At 46.4% G+C, this 20178-nt stretch overlaps 1 protein-coding gene across 1 annotated transcript in view; it reads left to right on the top strand.

Annotated features, from left to right (window-relative positions):
• The window catches only part of LOC138447652 (neurogenic locus notch homolog protein 3-like), a 536025-nt gene that overhangs the window by 251750 nt on the left and 264097 nt on the right, over window positions 1-20178 (top strand). Inside the window, exon 10 of the mRNA XM_069603876.1 lies at window positions 14630-14743. Coding sequence (XP_069459977.1) covers window positions 14630-14743 — 114 coding nt within the window. The remainder of the gene's footprint in view (window positions 1-14629; window positions 14744-20178) is intronic.

Genomic DNA, 20178 nt, shown 5'->3' with positions numbered 1-20178 from the left:
CCATGTACTACATCAACAAGCAAGGGGGCACCCACTCTCCAGGCCTGTCCAAGCTGGCCCAGAATATATGGAAGTGGGCTCTCAAACAGGACATGTTCCTACTATCACTACATGTACCCGGGGAACTCAATCTGCTAGCAGACAGTCTCAGCAGAGATTTCCCCCTGCCCAAAGAGTACGAATGGCGCCTGCACGAAGACATCGTCTTCGACGTCTTCACACAATGGGGATTCCCAGAAATAGACCTGTTCGCAACCCTGGAAAACTCACAATGCCTAAGTTACGCCTCCAGGTACCCCCAGAACCAATCCAAGGGGAACGGTCTGTCGATGCAATGGTCAGGGAAATTTGTTTACGCTTTTCCCCCGACTCCCCTTCTCAACAAAGTGGTGCACAAGATGCACCAGGAACAAGTGACCATGATACTAGTGGCCCCAATGTGGGCACGACAACCATGGTTCGCTCACTTGATGGAGATGTCTCTATCCCCCCCAGTAAAACTCCCCTGCCCGTACAACATGCTGTCTCAGGACAAAGGCAGGACTCTGCATCCATGCCCCCAGAACATGAACTTAGCAGCTTGGCTCCTGAGATCATAGAGTTCGGACATCTACAACTCCCGCAAAGATGCATGGACATCCTCAGGGAAGCCCGAAAACCGAACACTCGCCACTGCTATTCTAGCAAGTGGAAAAGATTTGTCATCTGGTGCAGGAGTAAAAGCATCAACCCTATTGACTGCTCTCCCACACATGTGGTCCTATACCTGACCCACCTATTGGATTCAGGTCTAGTGTTTAACTCCATTAAAGTCCACCTAGCTGCACTTTCTGCATACACCACTTCCCAACTCAAAGTGTCGTGGTGGAGGATCCCTGTTATAAAGGCCTTCATGGAGGGAGTAAAGAGAATACACCCCCCGATAGCTGACCCAGCTCCCGGATGGGACCTTAATGTGGTACTTACCAGACTCATGGGCTCTCCATTCGAACCCATGCACAAAGCATCTCTTAAACACCTCACGCTTAAGACTGCTTTTTTAATAGCTATCACCTCCATCAGGAGAGTAAGTGAACTTCAGGCTCTTTCTATTCTAGACCCCTTCGTTACAGTTCACAAAGATAAAGTGGTTCTACGCACTCACCCTAGGTTTGCTCCGAAATTTATTTCTAAATTCCACGTAAACCAATCTATAGAACTACCAACGTTCTTTCAAAATCCTTCCAATTTGGGAGAAAGGACTCTGCACACACTAGATGTACGCAGAGCGGTCATGTTCTACATGGAAAGAACCAAACCACTGAGGAAGACTAATCAGTTCTTCGTCTCGGTGGCAGCAGGAAGAGAAGGAGATGCAGTTTCAAAATCCACTATTTCTAGATGGATTGTTCAATGCATCACTCTCTGCTATACTCTTGCTAAGAGAGAACTGCCCTTTAGGCCAAGAGCACACTCTACTCGAGGCACGGGGGCATCCATAGCATTCATTGCAAATGTTCCCCTTGAGTCCATCTGCAAAGCGGCTACCTGGAGTTCTGTGCACACCTTTACAAAACACTACTGTCTAGATACACACTCTAGATCTGACTCCCAGGTGGGACAGGCAGTATTACGACACCTTTTCTCTACTGTTCCTTCTCATAACCCACCGCCAACTCCGGGTACTGCTCGCTAGTCTATGCACAGCATGTGATTCTAAGCAGATTAACAAACATCAGAAGAGAATGCATTACTTACCGTAAAAGCATTTCTGATGATTGTATCTGCTTAGATTCACATGCGCCCGCCCTTCCTCCCCGCTCGGATGGAAGGAACATAGACTTCCTTTATATATCTCTCTCTTTTCTGTACTCACTCACGTCTAGAAGGCTCCCTCAGGGCAGAAAAATACAAACAGAGGGACCTCGACGCGTGAGGGATTGTGGGTACAACGCACGTCACTATAGGGATAGTGTTTCAGACACGCCTTGTCGACGTCCCTTTTCGACTACGAAAAACAAAATGCAATACTCCGCAGTGACCACTGGATGTCGGACCTATGCACAGCATGTGAATCTAAGCAGATACAATCATCAGAAATGCTTTTACGGTAAGTAATGCATTCTCATACTGTGCAGTGTTGTAATATTGCTTTCCCAATTGCATGTTCAAACAACCCCCTCCACAACATGCTGCTTCATCTGTTACTGGCCTAAATCGTACTCCATGTTGCTGCTACTGGCAAGCCAACCAGCACCTGCCACTCTATCCTCAACTACTAGTTCATCCTAATCCTACTTCCCTCCATCTTCCCCTTTATCTTCATCTCGAAATCTCACCCCATCACTGGCATCTTCCCCCAAAAGGCCATGGCTAACTGCTCATTTTCATTTAACGTCCTTGCTAAGATGGATTTCTAAAATCTGGCCTGGTTGAAAGATTTTAGACCACCTTAGTTATAGTGAGCAGGGAACTCTGAGAAGTCAACCAAAACCCAATCTAGGTATGTGGTAGAGCAGTTGACTTATTCTGAGGAGTGAGAAAGTGGGGTCAGGGGCCATCAATGAGTTCACACGGTATGGCACACAATAATTCAATTTACAGTCATGTGTAAAAATAGTTATTATAGGCCTTTCTGAAGACACTGGAAAAAGAATCTAACTGTATTACACCACACACTGATTCAAAACTATACAATCACCATGGGTTCAAATAAATGAATTCGCAAAGCGGGTAAGTATTTTGATGATTAAATCAGTGTTGGGCAAGATGTTCATAGTAATGATGAATGTTCCCGACCTGTCAACCCCAGAACCTTTTGTCTTTCTGTTGGATTATTTGTTCTTAATAACTCTGAGTGGGAACCTTTTTCCACACTAATAGTGGAGGAATCCCAGTATGCACTTCTAAAGCTAATGAAGTGCAGTCTCTATCTAAATCCGGGGATTACATATAGGAAAATAACTATGGGATAGCATATATACAAAAATAAATGTTGTGTAACAAAAGCAAACCAATAACCTTCATAGCTCACTACTCGTAATGTAAGTTGATGCAACAATTGACATGGGTGAATTCAATGTAATATTGACAATTATCAGTTGGTCAGAGCTAAATGAGTGTCCTGTAATAAATCTATCAGATCACAAGTCAAATTGATATTTTGTACTCTTGATTTTGATCCTGTGTATCAATCCACAAGTGACAATCTCAACATGTTTCTGTTCCTTTATAATCAATATTGAACATCTTCAGGAGGTTTTCTTCAGCAGATTTTCACCACAAGAGCTTTATATTAGAGCAGAAGTAATGATTGCTCGTTAAACATGTATTTAGACAACTTTGATTTTTGTTGTGAAGGACTTCTTTGTGGTCCTGTAGTGCCTGTTATAGGTGTCTGCATGGGGGAGACCCAATTGCTTCACCTGTGTGTTTGTATTTGGCCCCCACCAGCCCACATGCAGGCCCGCTCTTCCCCAACCCATTTTCTCCACTCCATTTGCTTTTCCCACCCGCTTCTCGCCTCACCGCCCTCCCTTGATTGGCTTGTTTTTCCTTCCTCTTTGGTTTGGTTCCTGACGCTACCTGTGTGTGCGCGCCTTCTTTAACACGGGCAACCCAGGTTAGTGATTGCGCCCCCGAGATCCTCCTGGTAACTTTGTAATTTGTGTAAAATTTATTATTTGGCCCCCACCAGCCCGCTTACAGGCCCGCTCTTCCCCGACCCGTTTTCTGTGCTCCATTTGCCTTTCCCACCCTCCTCCTGCCTCCCATCTCCCCTGATTGGCCAGATCACTGGTCATAAGTGACCCTCCCAGGGCAGCCCTCTGCTCGGCAGCCACTGCGGATAAGGGCCACAAGGTAAAGGGCGGCTCCTACAGAGGCAGCTCCACATCGTGTCTGCAGGGGTCAGCAGGGGAAGCCAGCCGTCAACCAGAAGAGACTATCAAAGTAGGTGTGGCTAGGGCAGGGGTAGAGCAATTACTCTACCCAGGAACCCCTACCACTTTACAAATTAGCCAATCACTTTAAATGTTAGCCTATGTCACCCCTTTATCGAGCTATTCAGACTGACCTGTGATATTGTATAGTCTGTCAATCTCAAACACTTAGAAATTGTACCTGTTAGCCTGGTTCACATCTAGATGGTGTGCTTTAGATACTACTGTGTTGTATTCACATCTCGATTGTGGTCCTCAGATACTATCGTTGTATTCGGCCTGTTAGTCTGCTTTGTATCTAGATAGCGCACCTAAGATATTGCTGTGTTTATTCTGACAGCGTGTTTTGCATCTAGATAGTTCACCTTACATCCATAGATATTACTTGTACTCAACCAGTCTCTAACACTTAGAAATTGCTCCAACTAACCTGCCTCGCATCTAGACAGAGCGCCCATGACACTGTTGTTTTCTGCCTGTTTTCTGCCGGTCACACATACTTAGAAATTGTTCCTGCTAACCCATCTCGCATCTAGGTAGTGCACCCAAGAGATTACTGTGTTGTCTTCTACCTGTCTCACACACTTAGAATTGTTCCTGTTAGCCTGTTTTCTGCCTGTCAGACACACTTAGATTTGTGCGCACATGAGATTACTGTGTTGTTCCTGCTAACCTGTCGTGCATCTAGATAGCGCGCCCAAGAGATTACTGTGTCTTCTGTCTGTCGCACACACTTAAAAATTGTTCCTGTTAACCTGTTTCCCTTGTAAATAGTGCACCAAGATTCTGCCATATTATGTCCTGCCGGTCTGAGAAATAATTCTGCTAGCCTGTTTCACATCTAGATACTGGACCTTAGATATTACTGTTGTATTCTCCCAGTCCCAAACACTGAGCATTATTCAAGTTTAGCCTGCTTGATTTACTCTGTTTCTGATCCTGGAAACACCCCCTGAGGTGGCACCGTGACTTACCTACCTACGCTACAGATTTAAATTGCTTTCACTCTTTCCCCCTACTACTAAAAGTGCTGCCTCTTCATCTATACCTCCACCCTACCCCAAACTCTTTAACCCTCTCCCACTGCCATGGTGTCCAGATCCTAGTCACGGGTTGTACATCTAGGGCCCCAAAAATTACCACAACTAGTTCTTCAATCCTTAGCTACCCAACACCAGATGGAGACCCCACCCCACAAGAATCTCTCCCATCGTCCCGATCACCAGCCCCCCCCCCATCACTCACTCCTCACAGCACCTAGGCCGCGCTCTTGGACCCACCTTCACAGCCACCCCTCTCCCCTGAGCACAACCCTAGGCCCCTCTCCTCACACTTCATTACATCCAGACGTCGCTCGCCCACCCTCCTACCACCACCCTGCATCCAACTCTAAAATCAGAGGTGCACTCTGGCACGCCAATCGCCTCCCTCCTCAGAAGCCTATTCCCCACCCCCTTCCCACCCTAACTCAGTCTTCCACCCTCCCTCTGACACATATTGAGAACTCCCTGATACCCCACGCCAAGACACAATGCCCCATATCGAACTTCCAAGCCAGGCGAGCCCTCTGGCGCTCCAAACAGCGCAAATCCACTTCTTCCTCCACACCGTCCTTACACCTTCCAAGGAACATCCATCCCTTCTGCTCGCCCTTGCCCCCCTGTCCCTACCCCTTTACCCTTTGGAGAATTTATCTCCCTCTCACCCACCCCCCCTACGGCACTCCCCCCCCCCCCTTAACTGCTTCTTGATCCCCGCCAACAAACAATCCCTTCGCATCCATTCCCCTTGCTGAAAGCAGTTTGTCTCGCCCTTGCAAGAATGGTAGCTTCTTCTCACTCTCCTTCTGTCCACCCCCTTCCCTCTCACACCCCCATAGCACCAAAACCCGCAAAAAAAAGAAAACAAGACTGGTCCTCTCCATCGACTCTACTCCTCACCACTTCTACCTCAACCCGTCCTCCCAATCTCTCCCTCCCCTGCCCCCTCTCACTTCCCCCTGCTCTCGCCCTCCTTCCACCCCCTCTCTTGACTCTTACCCTGCACACCAGAAACTCCAACTCCTTCCAGACTCACTACAATTCCTAGCCCCCTAAACCCCCTCACGCCCACTGACCATCTCTCCGCTCGCCCATCCCTCATTTACTCTACCCACACCCCTCGCGTATCCTCCTCCGCCCACCTACCCAGCCTCCACCGACGTAACCCTATCTCCCGTCACTCAAAGTCCACTGGCATCCTGCCCCCACCCAAACGCACCCAACCCTGTATCAGCGACCCAGAATGTTCCACCATCCCCCAATCTCCCAAGCTCCTCATGCTCCCACTCTGAAGACCTCCACTAAGACCACATACCTTCTCGAAGTCAACTGCATACTTTTTAATGCCCGCTCCGTAGCAAGAAACGGACACTGCATCTTCGTCCTGCCCTCTGACAAACCCGACCTTGTCTTGATCACCGAAGTCTGGTCCTCCGACTTTGCCCCTGTTGCACAGCCCTTCACCCTGCCCCCCCCCCCCCGCTACTCACTCATCCCCCACAATAGACCCTCCAGAGGAGGCAGAGTGGCAGTCCTCTTCAATTCTCATTTTTCTGTCTCACTCGTCGAATCTCGGACATGCATTCCCTCTTGTGAATCCCTTCTAGTTAAACTCTCGCTACCTCAGACTTTCTCCGACGGCTTCCTGCTCATCTACAGAACCTCTGGTTATGACAGACATAAGACTGGTCCATCCCACTCAAGGGGAAACATACTTGATGCAGTTTTCAGCTCCTATGACCTGGTTTATGTATCCCGCCCCAAACCGCTCATCTGGACCGACCAAAGCCCTACTTCTTAGATACCCTACAACACCCCCCCCCCCACAGAGCTTAACCATCAACTCTTTCGACACTTGGCTCAATGACTTACTATTCCTCTCACCCACTCGCGTCCTGCTTCCTCACGCAATGGGAAATTCCCCAAATGGTTCACTCACCTGAGGAATGCCAAAAAACAAAATGGCTCTCGGACGCAAATGGCGAGCATCTAAAATCGATCTCAGCAGATCCATGTTCGCCTTGCACCATCGTAACTACAAAGCTGAAATGCAAAAAGCCTGTTACAACAAACAAATTCTCAACTGTGTCGACCACGGCAAAGAACTCCACAGAATTGTATCAGAATTCGTCAAACCGGCTTGCACCTCTACCCAATCCACCCACCTTGAAACACTTGTGTATAGGCGCGTTATAAATGCTGTATCATATCTCAATCACTCTGCGACTCCCTCTCCCTACACTTCTACACCACTGCTCTTGACAGGACGACTTCCCTTAACAAATTGTCCCTCCTCTCACCCATCCCGCAACCAACCAATCCAACAACCCCCCCCTTCACCCCATCTCCCTGATCCCCCCCCCCCACCCCCCAATTACCCCACCTGCGACTCCTTCAAACCATCTCCAGAGACAAGTTTCTTGACCTACTATCTGCAAGCAAACCGTCTGGGTCCCCCCTCGCCCATGCCCCGCTTCTGTCCTAAATGAAATATATTCCTACATCCCGTCCCCTTTCCTCCATACTTGTGGGACATTCCGTCTTTCGGGACCGGAGCAGTTTTGTCAAAGCATAAACAATTAACTTTGTCCTTTTTATTTTTACGTGGGGTACCACACGTGGCTGTAAACCTGCCCTCCTGAGCGCCGCCCCGCGCATCGCCCTTCAGTCCTTCTCTCCACGCGGTCGGGGCTGGACGCACTAGCATCACTGGGAATTTTTATTCCCCTTGTCCTTCCTACTCTGGTTCCTCTCATCTATTCCTCCATCTATGCCGGAGCGTTTGGGATTCGTGACCTGTTCTTTATGCGAACGTCGTTTCGCTAGGGCGAATCCTACTCTTTGTGGAGTGTCTAGGCCCGAAGCATCGCTGAGATTCGTTCTTCTACTGCAACTCCATCTTTGTCCGGGTACTCCAACTTTGTCTTCAGTGGGAGGTGTTTCAGCGCATTTCTCCACCTCATTTCCAGCTTTTCATAAGAAATGCCTGGTAAGTTCTTTACTTTTCAGGGCGCCCCAGTCAGGGGACTCCTTCCCAGGGTCTTCTAGGTCCAGGTGGGGTTTGTGTATCTGTGTCACCAGAGGTTCCCCTGAGGTGCCCCAAGGGCCTAATAGACGTACCGGGGTGTTCTGAGGGTTCCCACGGCGGACCTGCCAGTACTGGACATCGTTCTGAGGTTCATCATTTGGGTGTAAGCCCAGCTCGCCTGGGGCTCTGGGTACCAGGGTACGCCCTGAGGTCTCCTTTTCTGGAGCTTTCCACACTGTTACTGGGGTTCGCCCTGACGTCTCCTGGAGCTTTCTGTACCGAGTCACGGCTCAAGGCCCCTGTTGAGGGAGCTTTACACACCGGGTTAACACCAGAGGTTCCTCTTGTTGAGGCCAAGGTCAGCACCGACAGATCCGAGAGACCCTCTATGAAGGTCTTGTCGTGAGGTATATTCCTCAACCATCCCGCGCTCAGGGTCGTGGTGGTACCGGTTCTTTCGAGGGGGCAAAAAAGGCAGACCATTATTCCTCTACCGGCTCGCCAAGGGTCCTCCATCGGAGGCTAAGTTTGCGGCTGGTTCTAAGATGTCCAGTAAAAATCCAAGTCCACCCAGTACCGGCTCTGCTGAGGAGCCTTGTAAGGGTAAAGTTACGTCCCCTGACTCTCCTGAGACAATCTCTACATGTGACGCAGTTTGTGGACAAAATGGCTGCCCAACCTACTTGTTCTATGGTGGCCATTTTGGATCCTTCCCTTACACCTACATTCACAACGTCTGGTGCTGGGAGTATTCCTTTTGGGCTCAGCAGCTTTTTCCACACCGCGTGGGCAACGAAAACCATTTTTTTCGATTTGGGGGCTGCGCTGCATGATACTGTCTCGCTCCCTCCTGCTTCCGCTCCACTGATCTATGTGGACACGGCCGGTGGTGGACCCTCCCGGCAACCATCCTTTCTGCGTTCGTGGATATGCCCATTACGAGTGGCCTCTTCCAACGCCGAAGCCCTCGGCTGAGGATTCGTTTTTTGGGGAAGTTTCAGATGCTCATGCATTCGGCCCCTATGAGGACGTATTTCAAGCGCCTGTTAAGGGAAATGTACACTGAGCCTCCTGTGCCACCCCCAGCACCGGATGTTCTGCTTCAGGTTCTGGTGGTGCCACTCCCGCTTCCATGTGGACCTCCTCCATCTCTTCCTCCTCTGCCCTGTTGTCTCTTATACAAAAGACACAGGTGGACTGGGACAATACTTTAAAACCTGAAGGGGTAGGCGTGGGGGGAACTTGTCTTCTGTTCCCGCCTCGTTGGATGAGCTTCAAGCGGATCAGGACTGCGATGAGCAGCCCCGCTCGGTGAGAGCATTCCATGACCGGGGACTTTTGTAGCTCTGTTACCAGGGATTCCCCCTGAGGTGCCCCAAGGACCTAATAAGCGCTCTGAAGTGTTCTCTGAGTGTTCCAGAGGACCTGCCAAAACCGGACGTCAGTCGCAGGTTCCCCATTTGGGTGCTAAGGTTCAGCCCAGTGCGTCTTTGTTTGTTTATTTATATTGCGCACCAGACCCAAGGGTATTCGGGCGCGAAGGCAGAAAGAGGGTTGTTCAACTTAGGTTACATATTACAAATAAACAGGGGTACAGCTACGGTTACAATACTGTAGACATGTAGTGTCAAAAAATCACAGAAGTATGTACAGTGAGTTAACAAGAATGCAGATGTGACAGATAAATAGAGCAGAGCAAATATACAAAATATACATGAGATCACAAATGACAGTAGGGCGAAGTTAGGCATCATGATCTTTTATCCATTGGATCAGATTGGATCTGAATTGCTGGTAAGCGAGATCTTCCCTTAGAGCAGTTGGAAGGGAGTTCCACAGTTGTGCCGCTTTAACAGTGAAGCTACTCCCGCCAGATTTAGTAAGTTTGAATATGGGTACTAACAAAAGGTTAGAGTTAGCTTTTCGTAAGGGGCGAGGGGCTGTTTGTCTGGTGAATCTGTCTATAAGGTATTGCAGGGCTGCATGGTTGAGACATTTGTGTGTAAGGGAGGCTGTTTTGAGGAGGATTTTGTCTTTAGTGGAGAGCCAGTGGTAGATCTCCTATGGTCTGATATGAGGGCATTTTTAGGGAACTTTAGGGCGGCTCTTAGGGCATTATTTTGAAGTTTCTGAATTTTGGAGGTGATGTATTTGTTACTGCCTATCTAGAGGGCGTTTCAGTAATCTAGTTTCGACAGGATTAATGCCCTTGCTAGAATGACGCAATTATTAGGTGAGAGAAAGGGCTTGGCTGCTCTAATTAGCTTGCAGGTGTAGGAGGTGGCTGAAGCCATGGAATTCACTTGTTTACCAAAGGTAAGCGTGGAGTCTATATAAAAACCGAGGGTTTTAACTACTTTGGCTACAGTAATGATGTTGTTGTCAATTATGACGGAGTCATAGTTGGGGGGCCCAGTTTTTTGATGTTGGAAGAAGTGCCTAGAATGAGGAGTTCAGTTTTGTCATCATTCAGGCATAGACCCTGGGTGGCCATCCATGCCTGGATGATGAGCTAGACTCTGTTCACAAAGGCCAAATCCTTGTCATAATCTCCCGTTAACGGGATGAGGATCTGTGTATTGTCTGCATAGTTGGTGTAGGTGATACCAAGACCGTCTAGATCATCGAAAAGGGGCTTTGTGAAGATATTGTAGAGGGTGGGAGATATGCAGGATCCTTGGGGTACGCCGCAAGTAATGGGTGCGGGGTCAGCAGCTGCTAGACGAGAGAAGACTCGCATTGTCCTGTTATCTAAGAAAGACTGGATCCATTCGACTACTTCCTGGGAGAAGCAGGCTGCCATGAGCAGATGATTGCATAGTATTGCATGGTCTGCCAGATCGAATGCGGCAGAGAGGTCAAGGAGTAGTAAGAGTGAAGTCGTGCCTTTAACTCTTAGTGTGTCTATTTGTGCCTCAAGGTCTAGGAGTGAGTCTCGGTGCCATGCTGTGGTCTGAAGCCGGACTGTCGGACTCCTAGGAGGTGGTTTAGTTCCAGGTGGTGCTGAATTTGTTGGTAAGCTACTTTGTCTAGGATTTTCAGTAGGAACGGCAGTGGTTATGGGGCGGTAATTGGTTGGGATGGAGGGGTCCAAGGTTTGCTTTTTGAGGAGGGGGAGGAGCCAGGAATGTTTCAGGTTGCTGGGTATGGTACCTGATGTGAAGGAGGCATTTATAAGTTTAGTAATGAAGGGTGAGAGTTCACGGGCGGCGTCTTTTATGATTTGGGCTGGACATGGGTCGCCCTGGCAATTAGAGGGTTTGAGGGTGAGGATGACTTTCTCGACGACTTTGGTGGAGACTTTGCGAAAGTAGAAAGGGGGATGTCCAGAGGTTTCAGAGTCGGTAAAGGGTTAGTGGTAGCCTTGGCGGGAAGGCCTATGTTAAGTGTTTGGGGCAGTTATGGACGCTTTTTTGTTGTTCTTCGCCTGAAGCATTGTTATTTTGTTGGCACAGGCATTTTGGATACCTGTGCACAAGTTCTTGTCCTTGAAGTAGGAGTCTGGCGCTTGGGTGGGGGATTCTGTGGCTCTGGATACCGAGGTACGCCCTGAGGTCTCAGTTTCTGGTGCTTTCACACTGAGCCAAGGTTCAAGGCCCCTCTTGAGAGCTATTCGTCCCAGGTTAAAACCCGAGGTTCCTCTTCTTGGGGCTAAATCCAGTACCAACAGTCCTAAGTCCTTTTTCCTAACCCAGCATCTGATGCCGGGAGAGTTTTACACAACTTGGACGTCAGGCGAGCCGTGAAGTTTTACTTCTATAGAATGAGTGAAATCAGGGACTCCTCACAACTCTGTGCACATTTGGAGACCCGAAGGGGAAACTGGCTTCCAAAGCAACTATTTCCTGAGGGATTCCCTCCTGTATTTCAGAAGCCTATAGCATTCAGGGATTTCAACCTCCGAAAGGCATCCATGTTTATCTTGTATGTGGCAAAGCAGCTGCTGTTGGCTTCCAAAAGTATGTCCCTTGGGAAACGATCGCCAAGGCAGATACGTGGGCTTCTCCTCAGCTTTTTGTAAGCATTACTGCTTGGACCTTAGCTCCAGGGGCGATGTCCAATTCGGCCAGGCTGTTCTTAATAACCAATTCCAGTAAAGGGGTTTTTCCATCCACCCGTATGAACTGTGAGGTGTGCTTGGGAATCTCCCACAAGTATGGAGGTAAGGGGATGGGACATGGGAGTATAACAAAATTACTCACAGTAGTGACTACCTTACTCCTAGTCCATAGTCCCCTTTCCTCCATACGCCCGCCCGCCGTCCCCTCTAAAAAGTATCCTCGATTATTGCTTAAATGGTCTCACAGCTGGTAATAGAAAAGGACTGAAGGGCGATGCGTAAAAATAAAAGGACGAAACAAGTTCTTATTCTTTTACAAAATGTGCTCCGGTCCCGTTCCGAAGGACAGAATGTCCCTCAAGTATGGAGGAAAGGGGACTATGGACTGGACAGCCACCCCGCGGTGTGATTGACAGCTAGGCTGGGATGAGTGGGAGAAACCTGCATAAAAGGCGAGGCTTTTTGGCTTGGAAGGCAGTCGACCACTGGACGAAGGAATCCGAAGAAGAACCTGTAAGAGACGCCCTCTGCAACTCCTGGACCGTTGGTTTGCCCGGTGAAGCTCTGCTGCTGTGCTGAAGCTCTGAATTCGCCTCAACTAGAGAAGCCCTGCAAGGACTTCTACCTTTTTTGTGTTGGTGGGACCAATCAACTCCAAAGTAAACCTGTCTGGACATCCTCTCAAAGCTGGTTGCATTTCTACTGCTGCAGGAACCAAAGAGCCAGGGAGAGGAACACCAGATTGTGTGCGTTGCTTTAGAGTCGGAACAGAGCGCTAGAAAGATCCCTGGACTTCCCTGATGCAGGACTGACCCAAGCCTGAGCCACCTCAACCGAGTGCTGGATCCCAGAAGCAAGGAAAGTCTGAAATGGTATCCGAGAACCGCAGTGTTGCTATTTGCTGTCAGACGCAATGAGCTGAAACACTGAAGAACTGCTGAATTGAAGTTTGCCAATTGCTGCTGCTGACCTTCCCATTGCAGACCAGGGTTCCCCAGAAGTCCTCCCTCTTGTCCCCACGACTGAGGCTCAGGAACAACAGGATCTGCAGAGCTGTACAGGAACAAAAGCCAGCTGGAACCATTTCTCTAACCAGAGGTACTGTAAAGTATAAGAGATCTAACCTCTTGTGTAGCCGTACTTGCTCAGTGGAGACCAGTCTTGGTTACCTTGCAGAGTTGCTGAAACTTTGCCCCTCACAAGCCTCCCAGCTTGTGTCCCTTCAAGTGTTCTATTTTCTACAAACATTTCTAAAAACATTGTGCAAGACTTTTTACCTACCTGTAAAGATCTTCAGCTTCTCTTGACATTGTGCAATTAACATTGGCTGTCCTGGCTCCCTGAGAGACTCCTCTTTACCTCTGACTTTGTGCTTTGACCTTACCCCAGGAAAGATTTAAACATATTTGCCATTGGAAGGTTTTCAAAAGTACTTGCCTGTTTATGAATTTGTTAACCTTTGTTTTATTCCTCTATTCCATCTTTTGCACCAAACTCAATATTGCTCTAAATGTACTAGTGATAAATCGATGTCCAGTGTTCTAGCTATTTAAGTCACCTGAGGGTGCAGGAAGAGTCTGTGCGCCATCCCCAATGGGTATCATCTAATTTAGAGAAACTAAGATTGTGTTTTGAAGTGTACTTTAATTGTTACAAAAATTGCTCCCTTCTGAAGAAGGCTTTACAACTGACTAAATAAATGAATCATTGTTTTGTCATGAAACCTTGTGTAAGTGTGTATTTGGATAACTGCCACTGTGAAACTGTCGCAACCTTACTGCTCACATTGACCCCTCTTGAGATCAGCCTGGCTGCTCGACCACACTACCAACCTGTGTAGTTCAGACTTATACCAAAGGTTGGGTCCCTATTGCCTGGAGGTCAAGGTTATTGTAGTGCCTACAGGTAAAATTCATATTTGAGCCTATACCAGCATGGTCTCCATGATGTAGAAACTGGAGACTAACTTGATTAAAATTTGAATATATAATTATTTTTAATGGATTTCGGATTTTGATATGCACACACTGTCCTTGCCCAGAATTGTTGAGTGGATTTGTAGATCATGGGGCCCTAAATTGCTTATGTTGCACTAGCCAAATTCATAAATAAACCAATGAAAATAACATTTGGCAGTGTCAATAGTTGTCTAGAGGTTTAATTTGCTTGTTGTGCATTTTAAAGGCCTACTCATGCTATATTGTTGTACTTGCCTATCTAATTATTCGTATTGCTGTGTGGACTCATTGTAGCCCCCCTCCTAAATCTATGCCTCACAGCTCTGCTTCTTACCCTTATTGGGTCCGGCTAGACTTCAGTGTCTTTCCTGTTCACCATAATAGGTTAGATTCCCAAAACTGACCCAGGGTTGATTTTGGAATTCCATTTAAATAGTGCTATAAAATAAAAATTGGGTAACTAAGTGAAGTGAGTGTATAGCTTTCTTTCCTGTCCTCCTATTTACCTTGATAACATCTGCTGACTTTCACATAAATGGCAAATGTTCTTAAAACTGAATGCTGCTCTGGTGGTTCTGTTTAGACATTCATATCACTTCATGTCCCTTCGCACTTCCTTCCAGGTTTCACCGGCTCGATGTGCCAGATTGACATTGATGAGTGTGCCAGTACCCCTTGTCAGAATGGAGCCAAATGTGTGGACAGACCCAACGGTTATGAATGCCGATGTGCTGAAGGTAAGTTTAAGAGCCGCATTTGGGTGCAGGGTTGGGGGGTGTAAAAGGTTTCGAACGTGCATTAGAAGGCTCTAATGCACGTGATGGTGATTTCTAAAGTTCTGTTTGGTTTGCCATTAAACAAATCATAGCAAACTTTGTGAACTTTAGGCTGTTGTAGTTGGATATTGTAATGTACATTTTGTAGCAATGGAAATAACTGGGCTGGCTCCCCCTTCACAGGCCTGAAAATGCTTTTGAGTTCATAGTATGCAAAGTCTTTAAAGTCTGGTTCCGATTATTTTCAGTTGGGTAAATGTTCCTTTTCACTGTTACAGGCAACACTATCAGTTTCTCTTGATCAATGTTGGTTAATAAAATTACGTAATTCTATCTCTGAAAGGATAATCTGCTGATCAAATTTCCCTTTCATAAACTCCATGCAAAAGCATAGTGTGTATCTTGTCCTGCTGCATCACTATCCTGATTTGCAGCAACGACTGCTCTTCCATTGGCACAGAGCAGGTTCAGATGTCACAGTTGCTCTGACAGCTGCCGTGACAGCCATATCTCTGCAGTGCAGGAGATGCATTTAAGCTACTACCCCTGTAACAAAACTATAATGATCATAAGTAGCCCATGATGGTGGCAGGGTAAACTCTAAAATAAAGCAATCCCGGAGTTAAGGCATGTTGTATGGAACTTCTTATAATCCTTGCAGCCACATTCATGTCTGCTCATGCTGTGGAAGGTGGTGTGTATTCTGGCCAGGGGCCTGAATGATTGTCGCATCTTTGATCTTTGTGAGGGTAGGTAATGCCCTTTGCCAGAGACAGACGCCAAACAGGCAGCTGTCCTGGGCCAAGGCATCAAAGGTAACTTCATAGTGCTCCATTTTGAAAGGCCTTTGATCCTAGAGACGAAGGAAAGGGGGTGGGATTAGTGGTCAGGAGGGCTCTGTACAGTGGAGGAAGACTTCCACAATCTTGTTTCTCTCTGCCTCTTTCCTTCTGTTAGCACTGATTGTCTATACTCTGGCCTGGTGGACAGATGTATAGAAGGCCAACCTAGTATTGTGATGGGGACAACTCTGGGAGCTGTAGCCAAACCACTTCAAGGTAGGTGGATGAGTGATCTAGGCTAAGTCTCAAGAGGTGGTGACCTTGTAAGGGGTCCTCAACGAGCAAACAGTTAAACAGTCAAGGAAATACTTCGAATGGATTGTCCTCCCACGGAGCCTTAATCTTTGAGATCTCCAATATCCAGCTTCACTGCTTCGCAATAATTTTTCAGCCAGGGCGCTGGGCGTCGCTGCAGTGGACTCCTCGAGGGCCTCCGCCTCGAGGATGTCGTCATCAGAGGCATATATAGCATGCACAGCGCCTGTAAGACTACAGTTCTGTTTAGAGTACTAGGGCGCGCCTCCGAAATTTCCTTGAAAAATATCCCAAAATGTCTTCAACAGACTACCCCGAAGACCGGGTTTAGAAAGTGCCAAGATGTTGTTGACCGATCCGCATCGAGTATGCTTGTGGTGTCTCGGTGTGGAGCACAAGACCTCGGCCAGTTCAAAGTGTCAACCGATGACCAGAAAAGCTCTGAAATTGGCAGCAGGTAGGTTCCCAAAGAAATTCCCATTGACTACCCCGTCAAAGAAACATTCTTCTGACGAAGCGAGAGACGACTCTCTAAGAAAAAAGGCAAAAAGGTTCAGGTCAAGGAGTGGCTCCCACCACCACCACTCCTCTCAGTTGAGGAAGTCAAAGATGCATCATAAATCACCTACTTAGACGTCCTCTACAGACTCCTCTCCTGAGAGGGCTAGATCGTGTTACACAAAGGCCTCCACTCCAGCCAAATGGGAAGCATTCAGGCAAGAAATGTTTAAGATATTCAAGAGCCAGAAACCCTTGAAACAGGCAGGCCATGCTCCTACCACATCTTCCGAAGCCGGTAAGGAAAGGGCTTGAGCCAAATCCCTTGATCCCAGGACGTAGGCCAGATCCCACTTGAGAGCCTTCGAGGCCGAAAGACAAGTCGAGTTTGTCGACACCGGTGGCCCCATCAAAGCCTCCGGTGCCTTTGACATCAAACCTTCATCGAAGACTCCTCAGGGTCAGGCTCGAAATGGTTGAAGCCTTATACTCCTTTACCCAGAAAGGATTTCTTTAAATCTGACGTCAATTTATGAGGTCAGTGAGCCATCTGATAATTATGCGCCCTTTGGTTTGCATAATGGCACACCCAATGTGTCTGATAGTTTAATATCTGCGGAATCTAGACTGATAGACCTATGCGAAACTTTGCAGACAGCCAGTGGAGTTAGACTCTTCACCAGAATTGGAATCTGGAAAGCCTGAGTCAGATGAGCATGCAGATGCCTCTTACAGGCAGTTGATGACCAAGGTAGTGGATTACTTATTTAATGTGATAGTTTTTAAAAATAAAAACATTACACATATAATTAATCATAATTACAAAAGTATTATACCAATAAATACATTCAACATATATATATATATAAACGTATACAAAATACAATCAATAAATGAATAAGGACTAACCACATTAATCATTTTAGACCCTTCACGTCACAGACCAACTATTGCCATGTACATTTCAGTTTCCAGTAGTATAATAACATAAATGGAAAACAAAAAGAGAAAAACTTTTACAGCCCAAAGCTATTTATCAGTACTGTAGGCCCACCGATTAACTGGCACTCAATTCTTTCTAGGCATGTACACCACATATTGAATACATTATACAGGGCAATTTGAAGACTGGGATTCCAGGTGTTGATACTCTGTGATCAGAATTGCAAGTCTTTGATGTAATTCAGATTGTGTGCGTTTTTCCCATAATGTTTTATATATGCTGTTACCATTTTGAGGCATAATGTCCATATGTGTTTAGCACTTTCCAATTGATTCTGTGTTTTACACAATCTACAAATCCGCTGAGAACGGGTTATTTGTGATTGTCTGCCCATTATCTCTATAACTGGAAAGTTATTGAGTCTTAATAATAACAGGAATCTTCTGAGCTTTGGACCAGGACAGAGGATAAGGTACTTTTGTGCTTGCTTAAAAGTATATAGCATATAAATTACATGCCTATAACACTTAAGTTTCTCCAGATGCCTAAAAGGTTTTTTGCCAGTCTCACAGCTCGATATATTTACCTAGATGGAATCTGTTGGTCTCATAATTAACACATTTTTTTGGAGCCCAGCCTAGATCTTCAAAAAGTTGGTCCATGTTTTCAAAAAGCCTATTAAGCTTATTTGTGCCCACCTCTTCCCCCCAGTCTAGCCAACAGTTTGTTTGCTTGGACTGAGTGGCAGTGCTATTATAGATCTTAATATAGATCTCTGCCCTCTTCCTTAATACCCTGGTCTTTAAAGATATAAGGCCCAACTCCAACCTTAGGATGGCTATAGGGATGGACTGAGGAAGTCCCAGTAGTTTCCTCCAGAATTTACCTTCGAGTACTTCAAGCCATTCAAGATCCATATCGAACAGAGATTTAAGACCATATATGACCATAGGGATCATGCATTGCACATATAATTGTCTCGCTCCCCAAATCAAAAACCTGCTCTGAGTACGAGTAAATTGATATATCGGAGTGGTTAACTGGGCCGCCTTCACTTTGCGGGCTTGGATACAATACAAGTGTCCCCTTGTGGCGTCGAACTCTACTGCTAGATACGTATAAGTATCCACATACTGAATTTCATGAGATCTAATATACATGCAAGGTCTAGTTATCTTTTTGCTGGAATAGACCATGATCTTGGTCTTATGGTTCCCGGGAGGATAGCTCAGCGGCAACGTGCGCGCCTTGGATGCAAGACGACACGAAGGAACACAGGTTCGATCCCCGGGTCCACGCTTAGAAACCTCTAAGTGTTTAAGCGCGTTATAAATACACAACTAAGAGAAAAAAGGAAAAACAATTATGTAACTAAAAAAACAATTCCTGTAACAGAGCCTCGATGCCCGTGGGCTGTGTGAGCGCTTTAAAAATGTAAGTAAATGGTTGATCATCAGGCTATTAGTATCTGCGAATTGCCATAGGCATTCTGCAGATCTCTTAAGACCACTAAAAGCGTGTCCAAAGAGCACAAGATCATTGGCATATGCGATAATAACACAATTTTTTGTTCCTATTTTAGGAGGAGTATTTGGGGGCATTCAATATGAACTGAGGTGCATCAGAAACAGAGGTTGTAAAGCAGTGGTGCGGTAACGCAACTCCGCTTCACACCCCTATTCTGAACCACTATCTTAGTCATAGTGCCCCCGCTATCTACTTTCAATCTTACTGTGGTGTTTTCATGTAGTAATTTAAGATAGTAGAGCAATCCCTCCGGGCAACCCAAATTATACACCTTTAGCCAAAGTTCATCTCTGGCAACCATATCGAAAGCCGCCTTAAAATCAATATACATTGCATATAGAGGTGGATTATTTGGCTGCAATGCCCGGCTTCTCAATAGATACATGACTAATTGATTATGTGATGTAGAGTAGCCTACCCGGAAACCACATTGGAGGCCATCTAGTACTCCAGCCCCATCTGTCCAGGCTTGTAACTCATCCAGCAAAAGAGAGGCAAATAATTTACCAGATGCATCGAGCATAGAGAGTAAACGGTAATTTCCCGGTACAGTCTTCACCCCTTTTTTGAATACAGGAACCTAAATGGAAGTTTTCCAACTATTGGGAATTTTCCCGTCTCTTAGTACCTTCTCAAATAAGATTTTAAGCAACCTGGCCCAAAATCCTGAGTTATGCTTCAGGACTGTATTAGATAATCCATTTGGCCCTGGGGCCCTAAAGGATTTCAAGTTATTGATCTTATTTTCTAAGTTAGTCTCTACCACCTCTATTGGTCCAGTCAGTGATCTTTCAGGTACAAACCTATCACTTACTACAATTCCCATCTGATTACGTTGTTCTAGATAATCCTCCCATTCCTGTTCACTAATTGGATTAATCATCGGTTGCCTGGTATTGCCCCTTGCCATACCTAAAAGTGCCCAGATAGAGCGAGAGTTTCGGGAAAACATAACCTTGACAGTATGTTGCCATGCGGTCCTATGTTTAGATCTTAACCTTATTTTGAGCCATGAACTGTATTTTTTTAATGTTCTTATATTTTTACTTAGTTATCAGGGCATGATTTGATTTTTTTGGCTATACGGATTTTCTTTCTTAATAGTCTTTTTGCATCTCTAATTTCTCTATCAAATGGCTTCTCAGCTACATTTCCTTTAAGGGCTCTATGAGACTTTAATGTTGCATGCTCACCTGAAAGCTCACTAATCCAACTCTTGATTCCCTCAATGGTCATAGACTTGCATTTGGTCAGGAAATCTTGGTTACCAGATAATGTTTTTTTGTGCATTTGCGATATTAGTATCAGACCATATTATCCTAGTAGCTGTT

The sequence above is a fragment of the Ambystoma mexicanum genome, chromosome 3q, assembly GCF_040938575.1.
Source record: "Ambystoma mexicanum isolate Mex_15411 chromosome 3q, UKY_AmexF1_1, whole genome shotgun sequence".
NCBI lineage: Eukaryota > Metazoa > Chordata > Amphibia > Caudata > Ambystomatidae > Ambystoma > Ambystoma mexicanum.
Note: the sequence above shows the minus strand (reverse complement) of the source record. Positions and strands in the feature narration are given on the sequence as shown.